This window comes from Artibeus jamaicensis, unplaced genomic scaffold (assembly GCF_021234435.1).
Source record: "Artibeus jamaicensis isolate MK-2021 breed Jamaican fruit bat unplaced genomic scaffold, CSHL_Jam_final contig_384, whole genome shotgun sequence".
Taxonomy (NCBI): Eukaryota; Metazoa; Chordata; class Mammalia; order Chiroptera; family Phyllostomidae; genus Artibeus; species Artibeus jamaicensis.
This window is the reverse complement of record NW_026521810.1, coordinates 2240211-2261237: the sequence shown is the minus strand read 5'-3', so window position 1 is coordinate 2261237 and position 21027 is coordinate 2240211. Positions and strand designations below refer to the sequence as shown.

General features: G+C 36.9%; 1 protein-coding gene across 1 annotated transcript in view; it reads right to left on the bottom strand.

Annotated features, from left to right (window-relative positions):
- The window catches only part of TMEM182 (transmembrane protein 182), a 57553-nt gene that overhangs the window by 7872 nt on the left and 28654 nt on the right, over positions 1-21027 (bottom strand). Inside the window, exon 4 of the mRNA XM_037143406.2 lies at positions 15736-15873. Within this exon, the coding sequence (XP_036999301.1) occupies positions 15736-15873 (138 nt within the window). The remainder of the gene's footprint in view (positions 1-15735; positions 15874-21027) is intronic.

The window sequence follows — 21027 nt, the reverse complement described above, 5'->3', positions numbered from 1 at the left end:
AATAAACTTCATCTTTACCTGCTTAGAAATAACTGACTTGCCTTTGAAACATGCCTTAACAACTTGGATCATTGGGGAAGAATTCTAAATTCAAGAGGATTTCATTGGCCTCTTTTAAGTCATGCTTCCACACAAAAAAGACCAAAAAATTTCATAGTCTGAATAATGTATTATGAAGAAAGTTAAAGTGAATGTAAATTAGAATCTCTATCTTGGAGGACATACAATCTAGAGATAGGCCACTATTCAAAAAGGGCATTTACATAGAACTAGAAAGTGAGATTCGTAAAATGTTATCAATTGTCCCCAATTCATAAAATTAGGGATAATAGCATCAGCTTTCTGATTGTGTCTATTTTCAGAAGATGAAAATGAAACTGTCTACCAAGATCAAAAGTTTTAGACATAACTCAAGACTAAAACTCTGAAAGAAGGTGTGACACATTAGGCTGAAGACATTCAAAAACATCCTACAATGGGAAATATATCCCAAGGAGTTGGAAAGAGACTAGTTGTTTTCCCCAGGTGAAGCTCCCTGGAAGGCAGGGGGAGAGTTCATGATCACTATAGAAATGAAGACAAAGTGTGAAGCTTGGTTAAGAGTGCTAAGGATGGCAGCATAAATGAAATGGTCATCCTAGATCTGAGATGCCCATAAGAAAGAACAGAAAGGGAATGTGATAAACTATGTATTTTCTATCATTTTCTAAAAGGGAACAGCAATTCCTCAAGAAATACACAACAAATACCTTCTGCAGATCTGCACAGAAACTTTGAACAGCAAAACTGACAACAGCCCCTCACAGGACTTTTGCATAAAGTACAGTCTTCACATAAACATATTTTATATTTGACCACACAGTAGTAATATTTAAAGATATTAAGCTCTAATGGTCTGAAAATTTTTCCAGTGGGTAGGAAGGATTCAGGTTTATTGTTTCTCTTTCTCATTCCTTTAAATGAGATATAATTTACGCACAGCAAATATGAATTTTAAGTGAATGTTTTGATAAGTTTTAGTAAATGTAAATTTTAGTGTAACCAATAATTCATAAAAAATAGAAAATACTTATCCCTGTCCCTCCAGAGAGGTTCTCCAGGCCTCTAAACTCTGCCACCCAAAACATTTATCACTACAGCATCATTTAACTTTTAGAATTTCAAAGAAAAAGTCTTAACAGCATGTAGTCTTTTCTCTCTGGCTGCTTTTACTCAGCATAACTGAGAAACCATCCACATTGTTACATAAGCTACCAGTTCACTTCCTTTCACTGCTGAACAGTATTTCATTGTGTGAATACACCACAATCTGTTTGTCTATTTATTTATTGCTGAACATCTGGGCTCTTCCTAGGTTTTATTATTGTGAATTTAGTAAGCTACTATGAATAATTTGGTTTGTGATGTTCTAAAGCAAATACAGAATCTTGAAATTACAGATACATTTCCTTAGACAAATGGTTTTGAAAAAAATGGTGAAAAACTCTTTTTACAAAACATGATCTTATATCAACTGATTAAATAATGCTGGACTTACTGATGCTCTGGTACTGACATGAAACACAAATGCTCAACCTAACCCCCCAATACCGAGCAGCCCTGCTAAGCCCTACCAAGAATACAGTTAAATTCTTTTAAATGCTGCCTTAGCATCATCTTCCTCAAACGTCAGTTTGTCAACAAAACTTTTGGCAGTCATTAAATAGTGCTTGCTGACCAATTAAACTCTCCAAGTGCCTAGAACACAGGGATATCTTTTTGTAACTGGTTATTTTCAGTTCCCAAATTCTCTTTCTAAAACTTTCATTATGCACTATTTGCAGCATATAAAATATGACATATAGTTGAACATTATGAACTCTCCTTATAAAATGAACCTCCAACCTAGGAACCAGAATATCAACTTTGAGCCAGTTTTTTTCTGGAATTGCTTTGGAAAGAGAGTTGCCCCTCAGATATTCAGGAAGCATCTCTAGGCTTTAAAATGACTTTGGATAACATCTGCAAATTAAGTTATCTATAGGTTCATTACTTTTATATAGTATTTTGAAAGAATAGAACATTAATGTCTTAAACATAAATACATAAAACTTTACATCACAATATTTGCAAACCAGTTTTCACATGTATTAACTATTAATAATAGAAATGGCAGTATTTGAAGGCTTTCTTTACATCTCAGGAGTCCTATGTGTCATGCTAAGGAGGGAACATGGGCATTAATTAGTGCAGGATGAATTCTCACAGGACCATTCCAGAGGCTAAAATATATACTGTTTTTCCTAAGTGTTATATGATGGAGAAAGAGAAATTAGCCAATTCTACATTTTCTAAAGAGTAATAATTGTTCTTATATTGTAATATACTTCCAAAATAATCTCATATACAGGGTCTGGCAGAAGTAAGGCCTACTAGAGCATGGTTGGTAGGGTAATAACATGGGTGCAATAATTTACAGTTTTAATTTGAACATTTCACCTAAAATGTCATATGATGTGCTTGAGTGTGATTGCTATGTTATAGAATTATGATTTTGTAATAAAAGATTTTGTAATAAAAAGGGGTGTTATTTGTGCCAGACCCTGTATATTATTTTTTTCATTAAAAACAGTTTCTCTGGGGAAATAAGCTAGGACTTCTTAAAAATAATTTAAATTGTGTTTTATAATAGTTCTGTCTTCTTTAAATTAGTATATAATTGCTTCCTGTTATTATTAAATATGCTCAGTGTTAAATGTCATATTTTAGTGACAATGAATCTAATGCATAACAGTCAACCAAAGCATTCTCAGCTTTTCTTCAGTCTTCATTTTCTCAAAATCAATTTCCACTAATTTTTCTCCTGGATTCTAACTGCCCTAGTTCTAAGTTTACTGTCCAGAGAGCTTGACACTTTGCAAGCTAAATAACCTTATGCAAGTTTTTTAGTTCTGTTTTTTTCATTGGAAAAATAGAGATAATGAAAGTACCTACTACAGAAAGCAGTCATGAGGAAATAATGGAAGTAATGGCTAGCAAATAGTATTGTATGAAATATGTTAAAGCATCAGATTCTCATTTGACTGGCCTATTTCAGGACTGGCCGAGAGGTAAGAGAATAAACTAGACACTTTCATCCGGTTCTGAGATTACAGGAGAGAAAAAGTGAGGGAAAAGTTGCTTCAACAGTCTCTGCCAGTGTCTTACTGAAATTCTCCACCAGGGGGCACTAGTTACTTCACAGTCCCAGAGCAGAGCACTGGAAAGAATAACATATTCTTTATGTCCCAATATATTAAGGATATTTTCCTCTTCAAGTGTCCAGTCAAGCAAACCACCTGACACTCCCCAGTAGTCCTTTAGTTATAGGAAGTAAGTATTCTTTCTAGAACTCAGCATTTGTTGATCTGATCATTCAGACGAATCTGAACCTATATTATTACATGAGAAAATGTAAAGGAAAAATCTTTCAGAAAATACATAACAAAATTTAGTAAAGAAACTAATATGCTTTAGCCAATCACTAATAGTTATTTTTGAACAAAGTGACTATTTGTGGGGAAGAGTGTAGAATAAAACAGTATTTACAAAGAAATGAAATCCCCTACTGTATTGAGTAAATAGTAGTTGTTAATGATGTATATGGTTTAGAAAAGGAGAATGAAGTAAATGAAAGCTTATCTTGCCTTTCCACCATGACAAACCTAAGCCAAAGCAGAGATCATATTTATAGGACAGAAAAAGTCTTGTCACCTTATACATTTGAGAACAATCCCTTTCATAGTGGAGGTTTATTATACCCAATAATAATATGGCATGTGAGTAAAAGCGTTCACTTGCCAGGCCTGTCACCCTAGTTCTCAGAAGAATGGCACAGATACATTTTTTCAAAGGGGTAGGAAACATTTATTCACATTGGAACTTCAAGTTTCTCCATAAAAGTTCCACCAAAGCTGTTACTGACCTGGCTTCTCATTCCCTAGACTTGTTCAGGAAGGAGCTAGACCATAACCCAGAATGGCTTCAACAAAGACACAGACACCACACCAAGAATAGTACATACTCAGAAAGCAGCAGCTCTCCACAGAGAAATCACTTTCTGTCTCCTCCATCCTCTTCGTACTCCCCCTCCCTCCCATGGCTTTTATCTGGCTGAGATGCTAAGACACAAAGAACTGGGATCCTGTCTTCTCATTTCAGCGTCATATATCTGCCATGTTGGTGCCCCATTCAAAAACAGTCAGCACAAGCACGAGTCTTCTGCTCCTTTCTCCTCACAATGCTTATCAGTTGAAATGTGTATAACAGCCTGTTACACACATTTCAACTGGCTGTTACACACATTTCTTGACATTTGGATGTCAAGAGACATCCAAACCACAATTCTACAGTTCATAAAATCAGAGACAATGCTTTTGCCACAAGAAGTACATCTGCTAATATATAACTACCCTAGTTTCTATTAATCATGTTTTCCTTTCCAGCTTTCACTTCCAACAAGCCAGAGAGAGCTTTGAGTAAATATTCAGTCCTGGACTTTGATGAAATACTCTGTTCCTTTTTTGGAAGTTATGCTTGTGCTTTTCTTAGGCAAACCTACTTCCTACATGCTAAGAAACACACAGACTCCCTTACCTCATAATCTGATCATCTAAAACATCACTGCTTTCTAGTTACAACTAACAAGCCTTCCCTCCCCAACAAGAGGCTTATCTTTTGTCCATCCTCTCGTAAAAGAGTCAAGTTGGGCTGACAAATACGGTTAATGCAATATATAGTCTAAAGATCACCTATCTCCTCTCTACCGGCTATGACTGTAAATATCATAAAAACTCTTCTGCTGTCATAAACCATTTTGCCTCCTCCTACAACTGATTACACATACACAATAAAAGGAGTAAGTGGAAATGGAGAACATCAAGATACCTGAAGGAGCCTCCACCACTGAAATTCACAGACATTATACCACAGAGGTTCACAGCACAAACCCAGGGAGTCAGAAAAGATCAATTTTTAGAAGCTGAGGCTAACAAGAAGAGTCTCAAACAATGGGAAGACAAAGAAACAATCCCCAAATAAAAGAAAAAGCAGAGGCTTCAGAAAGAATGTTAGATAAAATAGAGGGTAATCAACTATCAGATAGGGAATTCAAAGCACTGGTAGTCACGAAGTTCAGAGCTTACAATGAGCTACCAAAAACTACAGGGGAGCCATAATGATCTCACTGCAAACTATATCAACAAAAAAAAAGGAAATAGAAACTATCAGCAAGGGACAAGAGGAAGTGAAGAATACATTTTCTGAATTGAAGAACACAGTAGATAGTTTCAAAAGTAGGATAGATGACGCAGAGGATGAGATTAGCGAGCTGGAGGACAAAGTAGAAAGCACCACACAGAAAGAGCAGGAAAATGAAAGGAAACTCAGAAAGACTGAAGAGAGATTAAGAGAAAAAGAAGACAATATGAAACGTAATAATATCCAAATAATAGGGATACCAGAAGGAGAAGAAGAAGAACAAGGGATAGAAAACATATTTGAAAGAGTAATGAGAGAAAATTTCCCTAATTTGATGACAGAAAAAGTCACACAAATCCAGGAATCACACAGAGTCCCATTCAAGAGGAACCCAAAGAGGCCCACTTCAAGACACATCATCATTAAAATGGCAAAATTCCAAGACAAAGAGAGAATCTTAAAGGCAGCAAGAGAGAAAAAAGAAGTAACATACAAGAAAGCCCCAGTAAAGTTAGCTACTGACTTCTCAATGGAAACACTCCAAGCAAGAAGACAATGGAAAGAAATATTCCAAGTAATGACAACCAGAGGACTACAACCAAGGCTACTTTACCCAGCAAGGCTATCAATCAAGATAGAAGGCCAAATAAAGAGCTTCCAAGACAAAAGAAGTCTAAAAGAATATGTCTCCACCAAACCAGTCCTATAAGAAATACTAAAAGGACTACTTTAAGGAAAGGAAGGAAAAGTGAGAGACAGAGAAGAACACAGGTACAAAAATGGCAATAAATAAGTACCTATCAATAATAACCTTAAATGTAAATGGATTAAATGGTCCAATCAAAAGACACAGAATAGCTGAATGGATAAAAAAGCATCACCCTCACATAAGTTGCCTACAAGAGACCCACCTTGGGACAAAATACCATCACAGACTAAAAGTGAAAGGCTGGAAACAAATTTACCAAGCAAATAGACAAGAAAATAAAAGCTGGGGTAGTAATTCTCATATCAGACAAAATAGACTTCAAAAAGAGGGCCATAAAGTGAGACCCAGAAGGTCACTTCATAATACTCAAGGGAAGGATCCACCAGGAAGACATTAACATTGCAAATATATATGCACCCAACATAGGAGCACCAAAATATATCAAGAAAATATTAGAGGACTTCAAAAATGATATTGACAGCAACAAAATTATAGTAGGGGATTTTAACATCCCACTATCAAAAATTAACAGATCTTCCAAACAAATTATCAACAAAGATATTGTGGCATTAAACAACACCCTAGATGAAATGGACTTAACTGATATATATAGAGCCCTTCATCCCAAAGAAGCTAAATACACATTCTTTTCAAATGCACATGGAACATTTTCAAAGATCCACCACATGATAGGACACAAAACGAGCCTCAAAAAATTCAAGAAAATCCAAATTATACCAAGCATCTTCTCTGACCACAAGGGACTAAAATTGAAAACCAACCCCAAAAGAAAAAACCCAAAGCACCCAAAATCATGGAGACTGAATGGTATGCTATTAAACAACGAATGGGTCAAGAATGAAATTAGGGAAGAAATCAAAACATTTCTGGAAACAAATGAAAACGAACTCACAATAACCCAAAATTTATGGGACAGAGCGAAGGCAGTCCTGAGAGGGAAGTTTATAGCAATACAGGCCTATCTAAAGAAGATAGAAACATTTCAAACAAACAACCTAACCCTATGCCTACAAGAACTCAAGGAACAACAACAAAGACAGCCCAGAGCAAGCAGAAGGAAGGAAATAACCAAGATTAGAGCAGAATTAAATGACATAGAAACTAAAAGCACAATTCTAAGGATCAATGAATCCAGGAGTTGGTTCTTTGAGAAGATAAACAAAATAGACAAGCCTTTAAGTAGGCTCATCAAGAAAAGAAGAGAGAGGACTCAAATAAACACAATCAGAAATGAAAGAGGAGAGATTACAACTGATACCACAGAAATAGAAGAGATTGTAAGAAATTACTATGAAGAACTGTATGCCAAGAAATTTGAAAACCTAGGGGAAACGGACACATTTCTAGAAAAATATAATCTTCCAAAACTTAATGAAAAAGAAACAGAAAATCTGAACACACCTATAACAGCAAAAGAAATTGAAGCAGTAATCAAAAAACTCCCATCACACAAAAGCCCTGGACCAGATGCTTTCACAGGAGAATTCTACAAAGCATTTAAGGAAGAGCTAACCCCTATTCTTCACAGACTATTCCAAAAAATCCAGAAGAATGGAAAACTCCAAGATTATTTTTATGAAGCCAGCATCATCTTAATTCCAAAACCAGACAGAGACACAACATAGAAAGAGAACTTCAGGCCAATATTGCTGATGAACATAGACATTAAAATCCTCAACGAAATATTGGCAAATCACATCCAACAATATATCAAAAAGATCATACACCATGACCAACTGGAATTCATCCCAGGGATGCAAAGATGGTTCAACATTTGCAAATCAGTAAATGTAATTCATTACATAAACAAAGGCAAAGACAAAAACCACATGATCATATAAATGGACGTGGAAAAAGCTTTTGATAAGGTACAACACCCACTTATGATAAAAACACTCAGCAAAGTGGGAATACAGGGAGCATTCCTCAATATAATAAAGGCCATATATGAGAGACCTACAGCCAGCATCATACTCAATGGGCAAAAATTAAAAGCTTGTCCACTAAGACCAGGAACAAGACAAGAATGTCCACCTTCACCATTTCTATTCAATATAGTTTTGGAAGTTTTGGCCACAGTGATTAGGCAAGAAAAGGAAATAAAAGGCATTCAAATAAGAAAGGAGGAAACAAAACTGTCACTGTTTGCAGATGACATGATAGTGTACATGGAAAAATCCTATAGACTCTACCAAAAAAACTGCTCAAACTAATTAATGAATTTGGCAAAACAGCAGGATACAAAGTCAATATCCAGAAATCAAAGGCATTTTTGTATACTAACAATGAATCAGCAGAAGCAGAAATCAAGAAAAAAATCCCATTCAATATAGCAAAAAGAAAAATAAAATATCTGGGAATAAAGCTAACCAAGGAGGTAAAAGGCCTGTATGCAGAAAACTACACAGCATTGAAGAAAGAAATCAGGGAAGACACAAACAAATGGAAACATATACCTAGTTCATGGATTGGAAGAATTAACATCATCAAAATGTCCATACTACCCAAAGCAATATACAGATTCAATGCAATACCTATTAAAGTACCAATGGCATATTTCACAGACATAGAACAAACACTTCAAAAATTTATATGGAACCATAAATGAACCCGAATAGCAGCTGCACTTTTGAGAAAGAAGAACAAAGTAGGAGGGATCACAATACCTGATATCAAACTGTATTACAAGGCCACTGTAATCAAAACAGCCTGGTACTGGCATAAAAACGGGCACATAGACTAATGGAACAGAACAGAGAGCCCAGAAATCAACCCAACTCTCTACATTCTATTAATATTTGACAAAGGGGGCAAGAACATAAAGTGGAGTAAAGATAGCCTCTTCAACAAATGGTGTTGGGAGAACTGGACAGCTACGTGCAAAAAAAGGAAACTTGAGAACAAACTTACACCATACACCAAAAGAAATTCAATGTGGATAAAAGACTTAAATATAAGCCGTGACACTATTAAAGTTCCAAAGAAAAACACTGGCAAGAAAATCTCAGATATTTCACGCAGCAACATTTTTACTGATATGTCCCCTAGAACAAGGAATATAAACAAATGGAATCTCATCAAAATGAAAAGCTTCTGCATGGCTAAAGAAAACAGTATTAAATTAAAAAGACAACCAACTGTATGGGAAAACATATTTGCCAATGATACCTCAGACAAAGGTTTAATCTCCAAAATATACAAGGAACTTACACGAATCCACTCTAAGAAGACATCTAACCCAATTTAAAAATGGGAAAAGGACTTGAACAGACACTTCTCCAAGGAGGACATACAGAATATTCGGAGACACATAAAGAGATGTGTGGTCCATCAGAGAGATGCAAATTACAACCACAATGAGATACCACTTTACACCAGTCAGGATGGCTATCATAAATAAAGCAACAAACAACAAATGTTAGAGAGGTTGTGGAGAAAAGGGGTCCTTAGTTCACTGTTGGTGGGATTGCAAACTGGTACAACCATTATGGAAAACAGTATGGAATTTTCTCAGAAAAATAAAACTCGACCTCCCTTTTGACCCAGCAATTCCACTGCTGGGATTATATCCTAAGAATCCTAAAACATGAATTTCAAAGAACCTATGCAACACAATGTTCATAGCAGCACAATTTACAGTAGCCAAGAGCTGGAAGCAACCTAGGTGCCCGTCAGTAAATGAATGGATCCAAAAATTGTGGTACATATACACAATGGAATTCTATGCAGCAGAGAGAAAGAAGGAGCTACTACCCTTTGCAACAACATGGGTGGAACTGGAAAGCATTATGCTGAGTGAAATAGGCCAGGTGTTGAAAGACAAATACCATATGATCTCACCTTTAAGAGGAAGCTGAACAACAAAATGAAGAAGCAAGCAGAATAAAAACAAAGACACTGAAATAGAGAACAAGGGGACAGTGACCATAGGGGAGAGGGAAGGGAATTTAAGGGGGAAGGGGGGAGGGATTTGGAGGAACAAATGTGAAGGACGCAGGGACGAGAGCTAGGGAGGTGGAGATGGGAGGGAAGTGGGGAGCACAGGATGGGGTGGGGGGGTGGGATGGGAGAAATAGACAAAAAACTGTACTTGAAAAATAACTAAATTTTAAAAAAATTAAAAAAAATAAAAATGAAAAAAACCAGAAACACACAGAAATGTTAGAAAAGCTATTCTGCCAAGAATTCATTGCCCTTCCAGGCTTGTTGTCCTGGGTAAGCAGCTGTTTATAGCCAGATCTTTCACTATACAGACATGGGGACAGCAGGTGCAAGCAGGGGCATGCATGTGCCTGTAAGATTAGACCTTTCACCTTTGGGCCGTCAGCAATTCTTTCCTAATCCCTGCCTGCTCTGGGTCTGTGTTTCCTCTGCACTCTTCCCTGCTCCCACTACTGCCATCTTCTGCTTCATCTGGAGGAAGAGATGAGGGGCTGGGCATGACCCTGAGCACCTCCTAAGAGCCACAGGCTCAGTCTCAGCCAAAAAAAAAAAAAAAAAAAAAACTGAAGTATGTCTCTTGGCTTCTGTGAGCCTTTTCTCTTTTAAGATGGGAAGAAGCCTCTTGTGGTATGCATTCATTTTATCTCATGCAGAGTAAGTGTGGTTTACTGATGTGCTGCCACAAATACCATAGATCTTATTAAAGGAAAAGGAAAACCAACCACAAATTTATGTATGAGTTAGTATTACCTGCTATATATGAATATTTCATGTTCCTTTCATAACCACTCTCCTTTGCTACACTACTTTCTTACAAGGGTTCATGTCACTATGCTTCTACAAAGCATTGTCCTTGGGACCATAAGGGAGCAGGCGTGGCCATAACAGGATGTGTTTCAGGCTGTTAGTCCCATATGGTACAGGACTTTCCCAATTCACTTAGATTGTGTCCTGGTGATTAAACATTAACTGTCTTGGTGAGGAGCACACCATGCGGTCACAGACAGCCAGCAGTCAAACTACAGCTGTGCCTCTGCCACGTTCCTAAGAACTGACTACACAGAAGAGGCCTTTCCTCCCACTAGTGCATCCTGTATCCCCTGACTCATAAGATATGTATGTAGCCTCACCAACCTGAAGATCTAACAAGGGACTTAGCTGACATTTAGGCACCTCTTTCCAGATGAGACTCTGTCAAGCTCTACATGTAGCAGGAAAATATAATCCCAGTTTGCTATTCAGGAAAAGGTGACTTCAATTGTGATAGAAAATTCTTTCTCCCTGATATCCTGATATCCTGACAAAATAACAATTTCAGAGCATTTGTGGCTTATCACTTAATGCCAGTGTCCCAAGCATCCAGATCATGCCATTATGTTTCTTTATGCACTTAGAAGTCTTGCTGATGAGCAGCAATTCCTATTGATGTCTCTTTGCACAGGCATTAGAAATATTCAGCTTTATAGTAATTTTCTCCCCATAACTCTAAACCTGTTTCAAGCCATGTCTATCCCTTCTAACCTTTGTCTGCATCTTTCCTATCACTTCCAATATCACATGTTAGGAGAAGACAACAGCCCTCTCCTGCGTTTCTAAGAGTTCTCCAAAAGTCCACATTAAAACCAATTAATGGGTAAATGGGGATAAATGGAGATGGAAGGAGACTTGACTTTGAGGTGGTGAACACACAATATACAGATGGTATATTATACATTAAAAAAAATTTTAAATGCAAAAAAGTCACTAATTGTTTAGTTATTGTGGAGGTGTGTGATGAGATTGACTGAAATACAAACTTGGCATCATAACACCCTGACAATTACCACTTACTTGGTCTGGAACTGAACTTCTACGGGGCACTCATGATGTAGCTTGCCCAAGGAGGGATCTGTTCAAGTGCAGGGAGTGGCAACATATGCCCCCCAAGCCTTGCTCTGAGTCTGGTGTCACAGAAGGAGGAATACCATGGACCCTGCCCCTTACTCACACTCACTGCTGAAATACAAGCCTGTCCAGCCATACGGAATGCCCCAAAACAACCTTACTGTTGCTAAAAGATGTTCTATGTGTGCACACCCAGCAACTGCCATTTGGAATTTTGTCCTACCCTGTTCTAAGGTCATCGCCCAAATAAAGAGAGTGCCCAATCTTGTTTGTGGAGTTGATAAAATAGCCACAGCAACCACAGCCCAAACTGCACCTGCTCCTAACTGCCCATCAGAGAACAGTGTTGACATAAAGCAGCATGAGGGACTTGGTCAGTCAGGGGATGATGACAAGGCCTAAAACAAAAGAGATTTTAGAATACTAGATGCATGGAATAAAACTTCTTCACTTTAAAATACAAAATCTAAACCACCCAAAACACTATAAATTCCATTTAGCTCAGTAAATGATTATATGCATAGTTCCATGTTAAATGTGGTCCAGAAGAAAACTTGGCTGGCAAAGTTTGGCTTGGCTTGGCTGTTTATTTCATATTCCCTTCATCCCTGTAGAGCATAGCATTTAAGTTTCCATCAACAACTTTGAAACAACAACTTTCTTATTTATATTACTTGGGAATATGAATAATACAGAATTGAAAGATTTTTATAATTCTTCTGTCAATAATTACTCAAGAGGAAAGATGATTTATAGGCCCCAAAACTGCTTTAAAAGATTATGTTTAAAAGATCATGGTGGAAATTGCTACTGGAAAGTAAACTTTAGTTATTCCTGAGAACATCATTTCTCCTGACTGAACTGATAAGCTGAATCAGTTCAGTCAGGAAACTGATTAATATTTTATTTTATCCAACAGCATACTTGTCTCTGTTCTTGGGGGGAAGAATGCCCTGCATAAATAATAAAGAACTAAGCCATGAAGGAAATTACATCAAATTTTAAAGGAAGTGTCCTCATAATCATTTAGTTTGGGTCTTTCAGAATGGGCTCCCAGGACAACTCGGACACCTCTCAGCTCCCAGGATCTTTTGCATGGAGACCTGAGCAAGGAGAATCTCAGCCCCACACTCATAAGCAAAAAAGGATTTGCTGAAAAAATACAGTCTACTTGTCACAGGCACATGAGTATGTAGTATTGTTGTGAACTGCTCTGCCTGGTTTCAGGAATTGTAACTGACTCCCATGGCTAAGACTGAGTGAGTGACCTCAGAATGTGAGCCACTTAGGAAACAAAGCTTGTCTCTGGCAGCAAGCGCTGCTTCTGCTTCTTCCCCTGTCCCCAAAGCATGGTTGATGTCCATAATGGGTACAACTCCTCACACAGAGAGGGGCAACCTAAGCCAGACACAATCACTTGGGAGGCCATACTGAAAACACTGGGGGGGGGGGCGGGGGCTGCAACAAAGAGGGATGATGGACCCTCGCCCCCCCCCCAGCTATTGTGATACAGCCTGAGTCCCCATTACCATCTGGGAGAAGAGCTTCATGGCTCTAATCCACTTAAGCCTAAAAACCTGTGATGGGAGGGGTATGGCTCCTTGCCTTGCCAGGGTGGTATCCAGGGTGATCAGGCCTAAGAAAGAATTTGTAAAAATCTTGTGAAACCTGCTTTGTTTAGAATGCTCTCATTTAAATGATAAGGGTCCAAGCAAGAAGTTTCTTCCTCAAAGTTTTATGGCTCATTAGCTATCTGACCCTGACTGAGAATAAGCCCTCATAGTTCTTCGAATGCTATCTATTGTTTGATCCTTACCTGTATTCTTGTGCAAACAAACCCAATAAAAGCCCCTTGAGGAAGGGGCTCTTGGCCCTCCCCCTTTGAGTGATTTGCTACCTTTCCTCCCCAAGCAGTTCCTGTCTTGGTAGTGTTTACTTTCATCTGTGGTGGAAGGGGGCACTCTGTGGGCAAAGTTGCCCCCACAGTAGTAAATGCTTTATTTTTCTACAAGGTTCTTGGCCAAGTGTAATTAAAAAAACTGTCAAAATAGAGTTGACACACAATATTATATTAACTTCAGGTGTATAATAGAGTGATCTGACATTTATATACCCTACAAAGTGATCACCCTGAAAAGTCTAGTTGGATATGCTACTACTTTCTAACACAAATTATAAAATGGCTATTTTTTCCCAAAAAAAACACTAAGCATAAACAAGCACACAAAATTTCCTAAGACCAAACTCAGGATCAGAGCATTTCTGACTTTCAGTTAGTTGTGCTGCTATTACACCTAGTATTTGTTGACAAATATAAAAAAATGAAAGTCAAGGAGTGAAGAAAAATATTTACATATTTTAGCATTATTTCTGGGAAGACCGGCAAAAAAGATTAACCTTAACTAGACCCACGAATGAAATGAGGGTAGAATGTGGTTTGTGGGAAGAAAAACTATGTGGTAAAAGAGATGCTCAGTATTAAGTCATAATGAGTTTGGTCTTATGGAATTATGAATTAAAGAAGAGAGATGATAAATTATAGGATCCAAGTGAAAGAAGCAAGGTACAGAAGGCCACAACTACAATTACATCTATTTGAAAAGTTCAGAGAAGACAAATCTATAGACAGAAAGAAGATCAGTGGTTACTGGATGGAAGTAGAGGAGAGGATGAGTTTTCTTTGTGGGGTGATAAAAATATTCCAGAATCAAATATTGATACTTAAACCACTTTGTAAATGTACTAAACCACTGCACTTTATACACTTTAAAATGGTATATGTTGTAGTGTGTGAATTATATTTTAATTTTCAAATGTTATTTTCAAAATTATGAACTCAAATGGGTAAATCTGAAGAAAAGAATTGAAATAAGAGGGAAAAGACAGAGCAATTTAAACAGGGCTCTTGTTCTCAGTGGTTTTTTATTTGTTTGTTTGTTTTGTTTTATTTTTTAGCTCCTTGAGCAGAGGATACATATCTGATTATTATTTTTATTCTCTCTGCAGAAATAAGCACATTATTATGCAAAATGTGTACTTCAAGAAACTGTTAACTGGCCATTGATTAAACTGTGATGGCTAACATCATGAGCTGTCTTTGCAATGATTATAAAAGTAGTAAAGCTATTCAGTCTGCTCCTTCTCTTTGCTCTCACTGCCATATCATGGAGAAACTCTTTGTCCTTCTAATCTTATGTTACAATATAGCATTATCATGTACAGTTTAGTCTGAGTCACACTGAAGTTGTCTAATTTTTTAGAATTGTTATCTCTACAAATAACTTTAGATTTATGTTTTTAAATTAGTGTTCTCTCTTTTACATCCTAATTAAATGAAAAAGTCTTAAAATTCACAAGACTCACCTATTCAGTTATTTTTTCATTTGTACTATGATTATTTTCATAGGAATTAGAAAGTCTAGTTAGGAAGCTGACTAAAATAACTATAGGTTTTACAATAAAGAGAATGCCTTTAGATAATGCACATGAATCACAATTAAGAAAACCAAATGGTGATATTGTAGAAAAACATGCCTTTTATCTATGGGTAAATACATTATGAGAGTTTGGAGCATTATCATAGCACTATCTTTTTCAGAGAACACAGAAAAGTTTACCTATATCTTGATGATACAGAGAAACATTATGACCCCATTTTACAGACAGAAAATTAATAGGACATAAGATATTAAAAGGCTTTCTGAGCAGATATTTCCCCTCTATCATCTGATTTCATATGATGTGACACAATGAGCAAAAACTGTTGCTCTGATTGTTAGCACATGAGAAATGTAAAGTTCCTGGGGAAATGTCTGATGTATAGTTAGCATTCTAGAAATATTACCCATGAATATAATTGTATTCCTACTGCTAGAAGCCTGATACTTAAAACTATAAATGAAAAATACAATGATACGGAGAAAATCCATGGCTAGAAAGCATGCTCACAGCACTACACATACCTGCAGCAATATATGAGCCTCCTCCGGCTTTATAGAGAAGATGGCTGGCAAAGGGGGCTGCACAGATGATCAAAAAGCTCGCAGTGACCACAGCAACTACTCCCAGGAGCATCAGGACTGCCCAGAAACCACGGTAAACTGGAGACCCCAAGATAAAAATAGAAAAAAAAACATACACACTTAGATTTTGAACACGACAGATTGTGACACAACATATTTCTTGCCTCTTCATTTTTCTCATTTCAGTCATAGCACTGCCAGGTGGTATTCCAAGATATAGGCCCTGACTTATCTTTAAATGGAAACCCTATTGGAGACTTTGGACTCAGTGGAATCAACCTTCAGTCGACTCATGCTAGGAATTTGTACCACACACGTACGTGCTTAGTATACTTTGGTAGCTCAATTTTCTAATCCGATTTTCTATTTTAGAAGAGGGAACACCTAGAATTCTAGAAAGAGTTCTCTTGAGTAAGTACCCCCTGGGTCACATATGGGTCTTTCATACCAAATGTACAAAAACATGGAAAAATTCATATTTATAAACTCAGTTACTTCCTAATAAGATAATGTTTATAATAAAAACGGCAGGCAAAATTTTTAAAAAGTTGTAAACACATTGAGATTTTAAATTAGCTATATTCTAAAGTTTACTACTTTTTATTAAAAAAATTTTTTTAAAGATTCAAAATGTGAAGTTTTAGTGATTGCTTATTTAAGGAGCAGCAAGTTTGAATTCATGGATGCAAATGGTAAGAAGTAGATTGTGGGTTTGGTGACATGTTTATAGTAATCAAATAAAGATGAATCCTAATGATAGATTTAGAACAGTATAATACCAATCTATTAAATAAAGTTATCATTTTCCAAAGGCTAAAACACTAAAATAAATTCCTTTTGGTGCACTAAAATTATAATTTTATGTAAATATAAAAATTTTATAATGAAGCAAAGAATGACTTTTTTCTCAACAAGCCCACCTGACAAAGAAAAAAATCAGTGGATTGATTTTTTTTTCTACTTTTCAAAGTGGAATCTTAGAAAAGAGTGGATGGGAAGATGGGAATTTGAGGAGTCACTGCAGTTAAATGGGAAAGGACTTTTGTGTCCATAAATGATCCTTGAAGACAGGACTAAAAGATCAGCATTTATGTTACAAACCAATGCTGTGATTTTCATTTACTTCATTTACTTCATTGTCGATTACAAGACAATTTCTATGGCAAGTGTTAAGGATTACAAACCTTAATAAGAGGCTTCCCAGGGAACACAGAACCCATTCTGTCACTCCCATGATCACACTAAAAGTGGACAAATGTGACAAACAACTAGATGAGAAATCCTGAAAGTAAACAACAGCAAGTGAATTCAGGAAGGAACTCAAATCTATAGCAGAGCTCAACTGAGCCACAGAGACTCTTCCCTGTTTTTCCTTTTTATCTCCTCCTGGATTTGTCCTGAAGTCAAGTTGGGAACTTTGTAAAAGGTGCCAGCAAAACAAAACAAAAACATAGTTAAGGTCATTATTCTGGTCACAGAAACAGGATAAAGGGCTCCTACAAGCCAAAGTATGGGGGAAATCCTCATGTTTTTCTTTTTATTCACTCAGTTCTGACTCAAAGCCAACTTCAAAAATAAATCTGCAGCCCTGGCTGGTGGCTCACTTGATCAGAGTGTGCTCCATAAACTAAAAGGCCACGGGTTTGATTCTCAGTCAGAGCACACATATCTAGGTTATGGGTTTAGTTCTCAATCCAGGCATGTTTGGGAGGCAGCTGATTGATGTTTTTCTCTCACATTGATATTTCTCTTCCTGTCTCTCTCCCATATTTCCCCTCTCTAAAATCAATAAGCATGTCCTCAGGTGAGGGTAAAAAGAATTTAGACTTGATCTGTGTTGCTACCCCAGTAGCGGCATGGGCCTTTATAATCCCAAATGATGATTTAATCCTTTCTATAGAAGAATTTGATCCCCATTGTGCAAAAAGTAGATGAATCAGTGTTACATGCTCTTTCTTTCCCCTGCTGCTTTGCACTGTGGTGCAATTACATGGAATAGTGCCACAGCAAAGGAGGCCAAACTCTAAAAGCACCCAAACTTCCTTGCCAGAAAAACTGGGTAAAATAGTCCTAGAAGTCAGAGGATGTAGGGAAATCCCCACAGATAAGAGAGAGTTGAAGAAAAGAATTTATTTCTGTGTTTGAACCTATATAAGTAATGAACTCACTCCTCAAGTTGCCCAAGTGTTGAAAATGCCCAGAGAAGTACAACAAAAGCTTTAAGAATTGAATTACAGTTTTGGGGTAATAAAAATTACCCCCAAACCAGAGCAAGCTTTGAGTGGTACATGCCTTATCAGACCCAAATAATTTAGAAACAGCTGAAAATTGTATTGACATTGAAAATAGTATCACAGAAGAGAAGAACAGACAATGTAACTTGAATGCCCATTCTAACAACACATCAATATTTACCAGAACATTTTAACAGTACACAGAGTCTGACAATGTAATCTTCAAAATATCCAGGATACAATTCAAACTTACTTGATATACTAACAACCATGAAAATCTGACTAATTCCCAAAGGAAGATCAATCAGCAGATGCCAATCCAAAGTTCCAGGTGTGTGAATTAGTAAACAGACTTTGAAGTAGCTATTAGAACCATTTTTTATAAACTAAAGTGAACAATCTTGAAATGAACAGAAAGAGAAATAGAGTCTATAAAGAAAGAACTAAATTGAATTTTAGAGTTGAAAAATACAATACTTGAAATTAAAAATTCATTAGACATGCTCAATGGCAGGATGAAGATAAGAGAGGAAAGGGCAAGTGAACTTGTAGAATGAGTAATAGAAATGATACAAACTGAACATCAGAAAGAAAAGAAATTGAAAACAAAACTGACTAGATAGAGTCTTAGAGACTTGTGGGACCATATCAAAAGATCTCATATTTCTGTCATGGGAGTCCTTAAAGAAGAGGAAAAGAAAAAAAGATGCTGGTGCAGAAAGAATATTCATGTAAATAATTTCTGAAAACCTCCCAAATTTGATGAAAGGTAAATATACAGATACAAGAAACTCAACAAACTCCAAAAAAGATAAACTCCAAAAAAAAATCAGCTCAGACATAAAATTAATAAAAACTGTGGACAAAGAAAAAGTCTTGAAATCAGCCAAAATGGGGATGGGAGATTGGAATGAAATATTAAATGTATGGAACAACAGTTGCAAAGACTGAAAGTTTCTCATGAGAAATGATGGCATCCAGAAGACAGTGGAGCCTTGGCCAGATGGCTAAGTTGGTCAGAGAGTTGTCTCATACACCAAAAGGTTGCAGAATTGATTTCTGGTAAGGGCACATACCTGGTTGTGGGTTTGATCCCTGGTCAGGATGCATTTCAGAGGCAACCCATCAATGTTTCTCCTCTCCCTCTCCCTCTCCCTCTCCCTCTCCCTCTCCCTCTCCCTCTCCCTCTCCCTCTCCCTCTCCCTCTCCCTCTCCCTCTCCCTCTCCCTCTTCTCCTCCCCCTCCCCTCCCCTCCTCTCTTCTCCTCTCTCTCTCTTTCTCCCCATTCCTTTCTATTTAAATTAATAAACATTTTCTCAGGTGAGGATTCTTTTTAAAAAAAGATGAAGACAGTGGAACAACATCTTTAAGGTGCCAGAAGAGACCTATCAACCTAAAATTCTACTTCTTGTAAAAATGTCTTTGAGTGATGAAGGTGAAAAAGTCATTCCTCAGGTAGAAAAATAGGATTTGTTACAGTAGACCTGCTCTCCAAAACATGTAAAAGGACTTTTTTTAGGCTAAAAGGAAATGACACCAAAGTTCCTTTGAAACTTCAAAAATAAAGTAAGAGATAACAGAAGAGGTGAATACCTGCATAAATATAGTGCACTATTTTCCACATCTTAATTTATTAAAAGTTTATTTGATTGTTAAAATTTTAAAAATATACTATCACCCTGGCTGGTGTAGCTCAGTGGATTGAGCACGGGCCTGCGAACCAGACAATCGCGGTTTGATTCCCAGTCAGGGCACATTCCTGGGTTGCAGGCCAGTTCCCTGCAGGCCAATTCCCAGCAGGGGATGCACGAAAGGCAACCATACATTGATGTTTCTCTCCCTCTCTCCTTCCCTTTCCCTCTAAAGATAAATAAATAAAATCTTTAAAAAATAAATAAATAAAAATAAAAATATACCATCAGCATAATACAGTAAAGAAATATAGGTTTTGGAATGAGAGTAACCCAAGTTTTACTACTTATGAACAAGCTTGGTCCAAAAGAACCAATAGTAAGCCACATCATATGCAAGCAAGAGGGCAAGAATTATCAATCAGGCTACAGAGAATGAGGGTAAAAAGGACAAGCTTCTGCACAGAGAGAAGTAGAGGGGCTATAAGGAAGAGAGAAAACACTTGATGAAGGAGAACAAGAAAGAGAGCCAGACAGACAAGGAAATAAATGTTCCCCAGATCTGCTGCTATTCCTGAAATCTGCCAGTTCTTTTCTTTTTATTTGCTCTAGCAAAACGAACAAACAAACAAAAAAACCCACATTTTTTAATTCTGAATATCTCGTAAAAGGCAGAAGCAATAGATATGTACTTAAAGGAATGGGAGATCCCTCTGTCTGGAGAGTTGTGACCATACAGAAATTGCTTCTAAGTTAGATGCCCTATTGCAACCCCTGACCACATGCTTTATTTCTCTGCCTGGAATAAACATTCAAAATTGCATAACTTTACAATTATTTCAAAATGTCTTGAAACTTCCTGTTTCTTAGCTAATTATACTAACTAGTTTGCATATGTGGCCCACTTGATTCCAGAATTAAAATGTTCACTTGTAATGATGATTCATCCTCTGGAATTGGGTAAAGTTCTCCCACTGCCTGAAATAAGTCTAAAGCCATCAGAGAATTTTCAACATAAAGTTAATTGAGTAATGTTTTGGGGAGTCAAATATTATATTGGAAGGCCCTCCACTTACTAATTTTTGACTCTGATGAACATCAGTTTTTCAATATGCAAAAACAATATCCTTCACCTAAGGTTATGGTAAAGACTGAGGAAATATATAAAAAGTAGCATGCAGTTATTACTCAAATATATTTGCTATTATTATTACATATATTCTAATAACATGTTTTTGTTAAGAATGCAGTTGACATTTGCTAGATATCTATCTATTAATGCCACAGATCTAGGAAAGGAACATGTTTTTGGTCTTAATATATACAACTATAAAATTTGGGTGGGAAGCATGCTTCTGTATGGTTAG